This window comes from Syngnathus typhle, linkage group LG14 (genome assembly GCF_033458585.1).
Source record: "Syngnathus typhle isolate RoL2023-S1 ecotype Sweden linkage group LG14, RoL_Styp_1.0, whole genome shotgun sequence".
Taxonomy (NCBI): Eukaryota; Metazoa; Chordata; class Actinopteri; order Syngnathiformes; family Syngnathidae; genus Syngnathus; species Syngnathus typhle.
The window spans coordinates 9126548-9139930 of record NC_083751.1 but is presented as its reverse complement, the minus strand read 5'-3'; the positions used below and the strand labels follow the sequence as shown (position 1 = coordinate 9139930).

The 13383-nt window shown below is 45.2% G+C and overlaps 3 protein-coding genes across 8 annotated transcripts in view; 1 reads left to right on the top strand and 2 right to left on the bottom strand.

The window, feature by feature from the left end:
- Window positions 1-7040, bottom strand: part of sh3rf1 (SH3 domain containing ring finger 1) — a 21451-nt gene extending 14411 nt beyond the window's left edge. The window contains exons 1-2 of the mRNA XM_061298326.1: window positions 6685-7040; window positions 4575-5050 (exon numbers count right to left, since the gene is read on the bottom strand). Of these exons, the coding sequence (XP_061154310.1) occupies window positions 4575-4943 (369 nt within the window). The 5' untranslated portion in view covers window positions 4944-5050; window positions 6685-7040. The remainder of the gene's footprint in view (window positions 1-4574; window positions 5051-6684) is intronic.
- Window positions 1-12822, top strand: part of LOC133167484 (centrosomal protein of 135 kDa-like) — a 23436-nt gene extending 10614 nt beyond the window's left edge. For both annotated transcript variants that reach the window (XM_061298330.1, XM_061298329.1), the window contains 7 exons: window positions 9514-9680; window positions 9862-10007; window positions 10226-10322; window positions 10434-10518; window positions 10584-10856; window positions 11195-11333; window positions 11459-12822. In XM_061298330.1, the coding sequence (XP_061154314.1) occupies window positions 9568-9680; window positions 9862-10007; window positions 10226-10322; window positions 10434-10518; window positions 10584-10856; window positions 11195-11333; window positions 11459-11682 (1077 nt within the window). In that variant the 5' untranslated portion in view covers window positions 9514-9567 and the 3' untranslated portion in view covers window positions 11683-12822. The remainder of the gene's footprint in view (window positions 1-9513; window positions 9681-9861; window positions 10008-10225; window positions 10323-10433; window positions 10519-10583; window positions 10857-11194; window positions 11334-11458) is intronic.
- The window catches only part of palld (palladin, cytoskeletal associated protein), a 25060-nt gene continuing 24220 nt past the window's right edge, over window positions 12544-13383 (bottom strand). For all 5 annotated transcript variants that reach the window (XM_061298321.1, XM_061298320.1, XM_061298322.1 and 2 more), the window contains one exon: window positions 12544-13209. In XM_061298321.1, coding sequence (XP_061154305.1) covers window positions 13046-13209 — 164 coding nt within the window. In that variant the 3' untranslated portion in view covers window positions 12544-13045. The remainder of the gene's footprint in view (window positions 13210-13383) is intronic.

Sequence of the window (13383 nt, the reverse complement as noted above, 5' to 3'; positions counted from 1 at the left end):
TCAGTCAACAGTATATCACTAGGCAAGCACGTATGACCAAAACATTTGATTATCTAAAAAAATTTAAAATCTCAATCCTACATGCTTGAAAGAAGTGACAAGTTCCGTAAGTGTTTACCCTCTTCTGCTGGACGACAAAAGTATTTTGTGGGAGCCTCCAGGTGCAATTGGAATGTGGTGAGTGGGCTAATGACTGCTTCCACTGGCACGGTCATGCTGACAGACTTGCAAGAGATGAGACCAAGCAAAACGGGGGAGGGTGACTGGAGCGGTCGGCGGCTTGGTCGGCGGACCACCCAGAGTTAACCCGCCGCATGTGACAACGGCTTTATCAAAGGCCGAGACGAACGGGAAAATGACGGGCAAAGAGTTTGTCGTCAAGATGAACATTCTTGCGAGGAGACAAAAAAACAAAAAAAAAACATGACTCGGCCCAAAGGCTTTCAGGTGCAGAAGCGTGTCACCGCACGTCGCCTCGTCTACACGAGAGCGTAGCTTATCGTAAAAGACCCCGAGCATCTTTACAAATGGCGTTTGCTCATCAGGCAAAGAGTGACGTTGCTTCTTTCGACCAAACACAATGACGGCACAATACAAATAATCTCCAGCTTGAAGTTGTACAGAAGACGGATGTGCCAGACAGGATTAGACACGTTTATGGGGGTGGGGGAATGAGGGAAGGGGGTTGGGATGACCTGCAACTACTCATGGAATTCCTCAGAGACGCTCACGCACGCCATCTCCTTCTGTTTGAGAAAAAAGAGGTTAAGGTGGGACAGAACAAAAAAAATAAAGTCCTTCCAAGTTGTGTCTTGAAAGGGAAACAGACAAGACAAAAGGGAAACACAAAGTCCACACCAGGGGGAGTCGCGTTTCCCTCCGCCAGGGTGCAATCACATGATTTGCTCTTTTGAACCTCTCCTTGGGAATTACGTAAAGCCCGACATGGTGAGGACGGTAATTACCCACAGCATAAGCAGCCGCTCGCCCGCTCACTCCTCGCATGTTTTCCAAAACACAGACGGATTTATGGCGATGACGAATGAGCTCGGCTGCATATGATGGACTGCCGGCTCGGCCGCCTTAAGAGTATCGTGTCAGGAGGTGATATGCAACATGTGTTCATTATTCACAGTATGTTGGGAGCTATTCCCGAATGCTAAACAATTCAATGACGTATCTTGGTGTGGGTGAAGAAAAGTATCACCAACCCAACAACCCAATTTTACTCTTATAAACAGGATGACTGGTAACAGTTACTGCCTGGTACGCAACAGGGAAAGTTCACTTCAGGTCACCGCGGCACCATTTGTAATCGTAAAATCCGATCTGGCTCGTGTTTCCTAGGGGAATAGCGATACCGGCATGAGCTACATAACTGGCGTGACATCATTGCAAAAATTCACAAATGGGGTGGCCGAAAGCCTTTGGGGGGAAAACATCCGAGCGATGGAAAGCTTCCACGGTGCGGCTTGCCAGCTTTGTGGCGCGGCGTGACGGTATAATGATGGGCTTGTGTCACACGGACGGAGGTCAGCCGGCCGGCCGCGAGGAGCGGCTTTGACAACAGCCTGACGTCATCAAAGCGGGCCTGCGTGAATCACCGACCTCAGATGAGGGCGGCGTGCGGGAATTTTAATGAGAACCTCCGCATAAGAAAAACACAAACATTCTTTTTTGCCCGCAGTATAAATTGACGACAAAATGAATGACAAAAAATAACAGGGAAACAAAATCCACCGTCCTGCATCCCGTTTGTTTGATGTGCCTATGAGAGGCCTTGACGAAGAAAAACAAACTGTTAAAGGCTTTCATTACACGAGACGGTGACGTCCCGTCGACAAAATATTTTCCTGTTTCCCGTCAGCGGGCAAAGAGCAGCGACAAGTGACTTAAGAGGCTCCACGAGTTCACGTTGAGAACACGGTGGAAAAAGTAACAACCTCCCTCTGCCGCGGGTCAAGTCAACTTTTTTCTTTTTAACGATGACGGAAACACAAGAAGGTCGTCCATCACTATTTTGACAGCGTAGAACATCTCGAGCAGCTGCGGCCGATGCCGTGAACGTGTGCAGCCGGAACACCCATGATGAGCGCCATCAGCCTCGCGTCCACGATTTACGCATGCCGTGTCGAGGGGAAACCAGTCGGAATCTGTTTAGAATTAATCAATAAATCCTTTCTCATAATATTCAGCTGGTGGGAACGAGGAAGTCTTTGTGGTTGCGTTTGTAAGCCCAAGTGGCAAACTGTTGTTTCCACTATGCGAGTAAAGCCTCAATTCGCCACTCGACCATAATAAGTGAAGACATCCACGCAAATCTCCCACTTGAACCCCCCCACACACACACATGCATGCACACACACACACAGACCCTCCCCCCTGACTACAATGACTCTTGAACCCGGATCTTTGACTGCCAGACAGCACCCAACGGCTCTGCATTGCTCGGCCGGCCGTCTGTTCTCAATCTACGCTGGCAAAAAACAAAAGACAAAAAAAAGTTACACGAGGCAAATGAGGGCAAGGGGAAGTCAAAACATCCTTGTTACAGAGCACCGTGGGATGTGAGTCATCAAACTGAAGGGTTCCAGCGGACCACCCGCTCAAACAACTAAGTCAAAGCAAATGCCAGAAAAGAGTGTCAAACAACTGCCGCAGCCCCGGAGATGCTGTTAAGGGGGTGGGGGGGCAACACTGAGCCGCTGCCGCACTAAACATTTGTCCCCTTTGGTCACAACGCCACAACTTAACACCCATCGACTTCTGTTACCAGTCATTCCACTAAGCAGTAAGATGAGAAAGGGGCCCGAGACAAAACCCTGTTGTGCACCCGTCGGGGGGCTCTCAGCCAAACAAAAATCGGAGGTGGGGCAGGACATCCAAAATGAGCTGCTTCCAGATGGACATTTTGGGCCATCCAACAATGAAGAGGTGAAGCTAAGAATGTTGAGCGAGGTTAGTGAAGCGCTCTAGGGCCCAAGGCGGGGCGGTCGGGGGATCAGAGCGCCCAATCGGCACCGGCTTTGATCCAGACCCTTTCATGTCGCGAAGACCTTACACCTGCACAGCCGAGCTTTGGTCTGTCATTAGCGGAACGCCCGCCTCGCGACGCACAAGAAACAATTTTCACGAGAGCAAAACTCAAACTTCCTTCCTGTCGCAATTCATCAAACAAGCGGCATCATCAGACAAAGTCGCACCGGCGTTTGTTTGACCCGGACCGGAACGTGTCAAATGTCAACACGGCCTGAAAGCCGAAGAGAGGTCCGCTGAGACCGGGCTTTTCAGAGCCAAGGGAAATTCCCCAAAGCCCAAACAAGCTTTGAAAGGAGCACGAATGAATAGAGCGATACTGTAGCCAGCGAGGCAGGTCGCCCAGTAGCAATTTACAGGAGGGCCTCTGATCTCGGGCCGGGGCGATCCATTATCGGCCTGTTGACATTCTGATGATTTTACACAGGGCCTTGACATCTTTTCATCAAGCCTATCCTCCCTTTTTGGTGCAGGTCACAACAAGGGGCCATTCAAATATTTGGCCTTTTTGTTTTTTTCGAGGAATTCTCCAGGAATTGCAAAGACACGACAACTGGAGTCATTAGTGTCAAACATGGATTTAGATGTCAACATACGATGATCAGTTGATTGACACGCTAAACAAGTTTCAAAATGAAAAAGTACTCAGAAATGTCACAGCGTTCCCCAGCAGCAGTTTACTAATGTTTTAATGAATCCTATCAAAATAGTTGAAGGACATGAGATAAATCTAAAATCTAATATTGACCACATGTAATTGAATATTGACGAATGGACCTCCAGTACTCAAGACTAACAGAAGGAAATAAAAAAAGTGCGAAATCTCGTTATCGGAAAACTGCTGGCTGGAGGAGAAGGCGGTAAAACTTGTGTGTTAAATTATTAACTGATCTCAATCACGTCCGTTAGTCAACCAGCTGCTTTCCATTTCACTCTGGTCGCAGTTAATCTGCGGCAAAGATTAGCGGCGGTAATGCAACATGCTGCTTTTAATCCGTGCGGATTTCTGCTGTATTGTTTCAGCTCAGGGGGCAGCGCGGTGGTCGTGCGCTCTGCGCTTCTGCCTTCAAGTCGCATATCCGCGCTGGGATGAATATTATTATGAATGTATAATGATTTGCAGAAAATGGACGCAGCAAAAAAAAAAAGCCCCAAATGTCAAAAACACAGAAAAATCTGTTGTCCACACGAGCAGAAAGTCAATGTTCAACCTCTATTCATGCTACCTCGCTCCACTCCCTGCTGCGGACTCACTCATCCAATCACAAGTTTAACCGCAGGCGTGTTGAATTTATTATTGACAGTCAGCAGGAGCGGACAGATAAGGCAGCCGCACCCACGTCTGCTTCTTTGCTTCAAGATAGTTTCGCCAAACTCTGCATTGGGTGGATGCAGCACTTAATGGTCCGAAAAGGCCCCAGCTTGTCGTTAGGTCATTTTTTTTGCATTGCAAGCCAAGATTTGAGGGTTAAAACAAACAAAAAGTGTAACAAATGCAAAATGAAGCATGCAATTAAGACGATGCTTTGAAGACTTACCCGGACAAGAGTGCTCTTGGCCTGTCCCCGCTGGGGTTGGGCTCCAGGGGCGCCCTGGTCGTTCCGGGATCCGCTGCCGTGCGCCCGCGCCGCTGCTCCGGCGGTGCCGTTGGTGGGTGCGGGTCTGCGCGGCCTCTGCTTGATCCCATCTAGGAGGCGCACTAGCAGGATGTTGCTGGGCAGCTCGTCCACGGCGCACTCCACCAGCGTGCGGCACTCCGGGCAGCGCAGCTCGCCTCGGGAACCCACGATGCCCTGCAGGCAGCGTCGGCAGAAGGTGTGCTGACAGGGCAGAACCTTGGCCGACGCGTCCAGACGCTCCAGGCACACGGGGCACTCCAGCAGGTCCAACAGCACCGACTCATCCATGCTTGCGAGCGCTCGGCCCCGGTGGCTTCAGCAGAAAAACATGACGCTCGCTTCACCCGTGTCACGTCGCTGCCATTCCTTGGTTAGGGCCACGGCCTGGGCATGAGCTGCAAAAGAGGGTCAACACGAGCAGATTAGTCAACAGAATCGAGAATCAAGTCACGGGATGCATTCATAACAATCACATATGGCTCAAGTAGATTGGCGCACATACTATTATCGTTTGGAATTTGATCATAGTCTCATCTCAAGTCAGATTCAAATCAAACATAACTTTTTGTTCTTTGGGACCCTTCTGTACATCCAACATCATACTTAAAAATTTCCTGGATTAAAAAAAAAGTTCTATGATGAGGCATCTTAGACCCTGAATATGTAATAATACTTTGATTGCATTTCTTTTGTTTTGTAAAAACAAGAAGGAATGGCTCTCAGTGGCTCCACGTGGTTGAAAAATCCACCTCAAACAAAGAAGAAAACCCATGAATTGATACACAGGAGTAGAAAAGGGTGTTTAAAACCTCAATTTATAGGATTGATGATTAGCATTAACTCAGAGGTGCTTAAAGTTCACGTTTAATCTAATTTGCCGCAAAGCGGATAAACGCACCTGCGACCTGCAACCTGGCACATTACTCCCATGGTCGGATTGAGACACAATTACACCTTGCAGGAAATACACAAAAAAATTGTTTCTCTCATATAATATGAGAGTAATATGAGTCATATTACTCCGCCATTTGACGTAATTGGCCGCGTCGTGCTAGTTTGTAGGATCCAACTGGTGTACTGTAGTCAGCCCAATGCAATGTGACATCACCAGAGGATATTTCAGTTTGCATCTCATCTCCACAGCAAGTTCACTGCATGTCCTAGGCCAGGGGTGCCCAAACTTTTTCAGCTCGCATAGCTACTTTTGAAATGACCAAGTCACAAAGCTCTACCCACTAAAAAAAAAAAAAAAAAAGCGCCGTTGTTTGTACACGCGTCAAGTGCGGGAAATCATTTTAATATCACGCTATCTACCAATAGTGGCTTGGCGATCGACCGGTTGATCGACGTATTGGGCACCCCTGTCCTAGGCAATAGCATGAAACTTTGCACAACAAGGTAGAAGGACATGTACAGCATTATTAATTATTTTAATTAATTATATTCATTAAAAAGCAAAGTGTAAACGTAAATTAAGTTCTACTTACACACACACACACACACACACACACACACACACACACACACACACACACACATATATATATATATATATATATATATATATATATATATATATATATACACATATATATATACACAATACATATATATACATATATATACATATATATATATACACACATATACATATATATATACACATATACATATAGTATACACACACATATACATATAGTATACACACAATTACATGTCATACACATGCAACACAATATTGATAGCCTAATAGAATACTTTGCACCAGTCATTTTTAATTAACTCACTATAAGAATATGAATTTTTAAAATAATCCCTCAGATCTGAACTCTTTTGTTTGTTGAATTTGCTGTTTTATCCTTTCCCAAACGTGCAAAATGAATTGGGCAATATTGCTATGAGTAAAGGAAAACTACATTTCCGCAGCTAGCGGTAACTTGGTGGCGTTACTAAGTTTTAAAGCACTCGAAATGTGGCGAATTAGATGGAAATCACAGAAAGTACAAGCAAATGAAAACACTTTACTTACCTCTTCGTTTACCGCTCGTGTCCCTCTTCGACCATTTGTGGCTAGCTTTACTAGTTAGCAAGCTTCCCCGCTATTACTACTACAGTACTACTACTACTACTACTACTACTACTACTACTACTACTACTAACACTACTAGCCTCTCCCCCCACCTATTGTGAAAAATTGAAAATGGAGTTCTGTTATGTCGGGTGGGGGTTCTAATCCGATGTATGGCGTTTCCAAGTATTTGTTGATGCAGTTTTTGTTAGACGAAGATAAAAAGAGGCGAGCGACGACAAGTCGGAGCGCGTCAACGGACCGCCATGCTTCTCGCTTGTTCTGTTCTGTTCTGTTGGACCTGCAAACACTGGGAAGGGAGGGAGTTGTGTGGCGTTCAAAGACACTGAGAATTTCAAATACTTTTCGGAGGGGGCACGCACGATGAAGCGTATCCAACGAAAATGCTGTCGAGAAGACTCTTTCATTTGCTATTTCTTTATATTTTTTCCCAATTAAACACACAATTCACGATCCTCTTTTAAAATGAGGGTATTTTACGTTCGATGCATGAGTGTTCTGATTTCCGAGGCACGCCGAAGCGGGCGTCGAAGCTTTGTCAAAAGGGCGTGAGCTAAATCATGCCGCCATGTGTCAACTTGTTTTTAATTCCATTTAATCGCTTAAAACGCACATGGTAGTATTTATATTATTATAATTTTATCTAATTGTGTTTTGTGTAATGTGGTTAAACTCATCTTTTCCACAGAATGCCTGAAAAAACGTGCTGAATTGATTTCTTTGTCAGAAGGAGAACAAACTTTATTTTTTATTTTGTTTCATCAATTCAGATTTACTAGTACAAATACTGTAATAAAAGCCATTTAAAAAAAATGCAGACAAGGTTGCGTTCCACCGTCACATAATTATTGTGTCTGCATTTTTCAAAACACATTTGACAGGGTACAGACAATAAACATTTATTTTGATCCTGTTTGGAAGATATTGCGCAAGAGGGAGGAGAGAAGGCGCAATAAAGCGACAGATTTATAAGAAGGTTGCGTTCCACCGTCACATGTGATCTCATGGGAGCTGGCAGGAGTCCCCCGCCCTCGCCTCTCCATCCTCCGGCTCATATTGCCACAATGCATCATTCCCCTCCTTGTACTCTCGCTCAGACAATGGCCCCCACGGTTATGCTGTGTTTTTTTTTTTACTGCTTGACCTCCACGCACTGTCACTTACTTGAGCATTTGGAAAATTATTCACCATCCTTGATTTCCAGCTCAAGGCCCACCTACTATTTTGTCCCCACGACGATTAGCTGTCATGTTGTCTTACTAGTATGCCAAAGATGTTCTACTAGTGTGCAGAAATGTCCTACATGTGGCGCACTGCTGCTATTAATTCCACTGCTAACTGTGTTTTCAAATCTGTGATATTTCTGGAACTCTAAGAAAAGCAAACAAGTGATTACAGAGCCTTTGTTGGTAATGCTGCTCGACAAGTGTGCATTTATTAACTATCAAAAAACAACTTTGAGCTTTACTCCATCAGGACCAAAAGCTCTTGTGCTTATGACGCTATCAAGATTAGACTTTTCAATAAGATTTAATGAGCCAGCCCAAGGCAACAAAGGGCCGATTGCTGGCTAATGGTGGTTGCGTGCATATATCTGCCCTCCCCTGGGGAAGAGAACGAAAGGTCTTATGAGAAACGAGTCAGATTAATTTCAACCCCAACATCCGCCAAGCCGTCTCTTTGACTTCCTCGCTTATTTCACCTTTCCAGTTTATAAAAAACAAAGCACTGCTCCCCCCCCCACACACAAAGTCAGGGGCAGCCAAAGTGTAAAAAGCTGGCTGCTAATGAAACAGATAAGACTGGGCTGGGATGCCAAAGGCAGCCTATAATAATGTCACACCAAAAAACAAAGCGCCAAGGAGTTAATTTAGTGCACATTGTGCATAGCCCGCGATCCGCATTTAGACTAAATTATGACTTGCTGAGTCGGCAAAAATGCAATTGTATTACAGCGGCGAGGCCTGAAAAATGTTTGGCTCCCAAATGGCCTCTGCTGTCAGTGTGTACATTACGTCCCCTTAGATAATCTTTTCTAATCATTGATTCGTAATGGAATGTCACAGGATTTTTTATACACTGACATAAATGAGAATAGAGGACAGCCAGCAGCTATATTTTCATGCTGTTACGCAGTTGGCATTCCATTTGTGATTAAAAGTGAAACCAAAAATTCACAGAGGTTACATTTAAATTAAACGGATGAAAGTAACGCTTTTTACTTTTATATCAAATAAGATCTTTGGCTCTTAACGTGCTTTGGATTTATTACATCGGAGAGGTCAAATCAAAATAAACTCAACGTGGCCCCCTGGCGTCTAAAACGAGCGGCACATCAGGATAGCGAATGACGTGTGAGTCACGTGATCAATTCGCATCCGTGCATTCCAACGGTACGTCAGCGCGTTCGCCATATTGAATGTGTCAAATGTGTTCCCCAAACAGAGAATTTTAATCTTCGGAACTGTCAGGGGAATTACAGTATCCCCACTTTAACCAGCACCATTTTGGGAGATTAAAAGGCAATACAATTGAAATTTTTGGAGGGATTAAACTAGTTTCTAACCCGCACACGTTTTAGGGGTTTAAATAGTTTTGATTTATGAGAAACATTTGGGAAATTTACTGTGCAGTATTAGAAACACATTAGCCAAAAGGTGCAATTTGAGGTGTGGTGACTTCAGTGTTTGAAACTTTGATGTTAGTCATAAAGAGCATGTCTTTGCGCCTATGTGTTTGGGAGTGACATCCTTTGGTCACCATTTACAGGACAGCTATGAAGTGGAAATAGTTTCAACAGGCCTATGGTTTCGGATCAGAACCATGGACAGCAGCATTGACAAGACCAGGAGCCACCTCAGGAAGCGTCTGGACCAGCTGGGCTACCGACACCATTTTGGTATTGACTCTGTGCCACTGGTTGCTAAACTCTTCAGGTGAGACGCTTGTTGATCTTCATCATCTCATTAGGTTGTTAGCCTTGTCAAAGTTATCAGTACTGGGACAGACAATGAACGTTTTATTGTCGTAGAAAAAAGAATGGTATTATAGATTAATGAAAAAAATGCTGAACACTACATAAATAACCCTCAAGTGGATATTCTGTATGGCTTGCAGCGATCTGGTGCATACCACAGTTAGCCTTCGCGATGCTAAGCTGTCAGCAGGGAAGCCTGAACGATACTATCACACACATGTCTCATCTGAGCCACCGTACAGGACAGTGCTGGCTCGTCAACTGGACTCGGGCGACCATCGTACAGGTCAGATGTTACCATATGGCATTGACCACTAAATCTACTACCATGCAAAATAGACTGGCTAATAAAATTAGCATCAATGTTGCTGTGTTTCAGTAATGGATATTTGTACACACACAGTGAAGCAACACATGTAGAAAGACAAATGACAATACTCACCAGAATCTATTCTTTATCTTCTGCGCAAAGAACATCTATAACTTGTTTTTTTTTGCGTTCAGGTGATAAAAACATCAGAATTTATTTGGTCGACCAGTCTACACAGACTGTTGATGTAAGACTGCCCCATCTTGGTGGTGATGAAGATTTATCTGGAAGGTTTGTTGTTTCATCAAGTATGGGTCATCCTCATATTTTCATAATCATATTTTGTAGGTGATTGGCACCTTGTCCAGGGTTTACTGTTGATGTCACTTTGACCACTTGTAGGCTGGTTGAACCACAGGTAGAGGTGTTCACACTCAAATCGGAGCTGGACTTCTCTCACGGGCACATTGAAGACATCACCAGACAAGTAAGCGAACGAGTGGCATCCACGGGTGTCATCCGGGCATTTCCAGAACCGTGCGTGTGCCACAGTTGGCAGAGGCTCAGGAGGCCAACCGGACGCTGGAGGAGAAACTGGAGGAGTTGCGGCAGACACAGAGCAATGAGGCGGCCGAGCTGGCTTCCCGCAACGAGGAGGTGCATCGGGAGCTGGCGCGAAAGGATGGCACGGTGGCTCAGATGGTGGCGGTGAAGGAGCGTGTGCTCAACATGGCCTACAGGAAGCTGTCCGCCTCCAAGGATGTCATCTTGAGTCAGCAGGAAGTCATCCAGGACTTGGAGGGGAACCTGAGCAAAATAAAAGCAGTAGGTGATGGTTTGGAGAGTCTATATGTTATTTTGCTTCTTGGGCAGCACTGTGCATATGTGGACAGTAAATGAATTTCACAGTGGTGAGGTTCAATGTTCAAATCTGGGCTGAGGCATTCATGTGGAGCTTGCATATCCTCTGGCCTCCTCGCACATTCCCAAAACATGCAAGTCTCTAAATTGTCCAACGGTGTGCACGGTCCTAGAATGCAGACTAACCATGAATGTTATAGGGTCCCATACCCCCCCCAGCCACCGAAATGTTTTCCTGGATATACACCAGACCTGATAAACCTGCCTTTTTCTTGTGCTGTGCGACATCTTCTACCGATCAGGAAGTTTGCGAGCAAAGTCGTCTCTGGGAGCAGCTGGCAGAGGCCAGAGGACGCAATGAGCAACTGGAGGGACTGCTCACCTTCTTGGAGGCAGAGAAGAGCGCACTGCAGGAAAAAGTGGACAGAATCATGGCCAATGGTAACTTCTTAATGTACATCAGCAATATGGGACAATTTGGGGGGGACAATAATAATAAAAAAATATATCTTGAAAAAAAGTGTTGTGTAATCAACGAGTTGACTGACCTGCTGTGTCTGGTTCAGACCGAGACCTGGTGCTGGGCTTGGGCCGTGCCGAGCCTACGCGTGGCCCGGCCGTTGTCATCAAGAGCTTGGAGGAGGAGCGCGATCGTTACCGCCGTGAGGCCCACCGCTACAAAAGCCTCCTCAGAGTCACGGCACCGGCGGCAGCCACCGCGTACAGTCCCACGCAAGCCAGGGGAAACAAGGTGGTCTTGGCTGCCAACTTCCAGGGCGACTGCAAATGAGGCGAATGAACGCACCTTTTCTTTCAACGCTGACAACACTTACCTCAAGCACTTTACGCCAAGAACGAACTTACGGATCATAATTATGACCATTTGATTGAAAATAAACCTGAAAACTGATGAGTACTTCCTCCTGAAATAGGCGTATCAACAAATATTGGCGATACCTACCGGTCAACTGAGTGACCTACATGACACAGCTCCACGTAATGATTAGGGGTGTAAATCGCGGGTATTGTCACGATACGATATCATATCGATTCAAAGAACCACGATACGATATTTGCCGATATCTTAAAACCTGCTGTGATTCATTCACGATACATCACGATATAGTGCTCTACGATCGATATAAAACAATATCCTGATTCGTATCAATTCATACGCAAAATCATCAAGGTACTGCAAACTCTTTATTTAGGAAATTACAAAGTGCTTCCAAACGAATGACTCAAAGCCCAAAGAGGAGCGAATTTCCCCGTCTTCTTGGACACTAGCCATAGCACCAGCCCAGGAGCCGCGTAGTTGTCGGCTCCCCTTTCACATACCTGCTCTGCTCACAACACAACATGCCGCGCACTGCTCCCGGAAAGAGGAAGCAAGCAACAATAAACTGGATTTCAAAAACGGGCGATATAGATCGATGTTTACGTTTAGCATCAATGCCAACAAATCGTAGAGCATTATATCGATTAATCGATGTGTATCGATGAATCGTTACACCCCTAGTAATGATGCTTTCACTTTTCTAGGTGAACACCATTTTTTTAACACATTCACATAGTTATAATTCTGGTAAAGATATTTTAGATCAATATTTTATACACTAATATAACAGACTTGTGTGTTTTATACAGAAAGTGAGAGCTGTCATAAGAATTTTTATTTGCAAGGTTCATGAACTAATCGGCGGCGGAGATAAATCCATATACAGGCACGGGTGGCATGGAAAACACGCTTGATGATGAATTACTACTAATCATGATGCGATTATGACAGGAAAAACAAAAAATGATGTTTGGCATTGTGTACACACGCGAGTGTTCACGATCACATGCAAAAAAAAAAGTGTTGTGATATAGATGAATTATATAATTTAAAATGTTGGCTATGGAAATAGTCTCTTTTTTTAAATACAAAAATAAACGGAACAATTTGTGACACTGAAAAGCGTTCACGTCGCACTGAAAAAAAAAACAGTCCCTTCTTCAACAACCAAAACCGACACGCAACTTTCTTGTACTTTTCCTTTAAGGCCCGGCCTCACTAGCTTGCTCACTCGCATTCTCCATCTTGCACTTGCCAGTCACTTTGAAGAAAAAAAAAAAGCACGAAGGTGTGGACCGGGACGGATGGGCGTGCCCTACAGGTCATCGCTCTCCACGAGGGATCCTGGAGGCAGAGGGCTGCAATCGGGGAAGAAGGCCGCCTTGACGTCCACGCCGCGCTCTGTCAGGGCGGCGTAGCGGCTGCTAGATGATCGCAGCGTTTTGGCCTTACGTGCGTTCGCCGGCTGCTGCCACTGACCTGGCCACACCCACGAAGATTGGGGGGGGGGGACACAGATAGAGTCAGTACATTTCAGGACACAAGACAACAGCATATTAGGATTCTTTTGACTTTTTAATTCAGTTTAAACTTTTCCTTGTGATATTATGGTTTGTTTCTAAAAGAATTATGATTAATATACTAATAATTCAG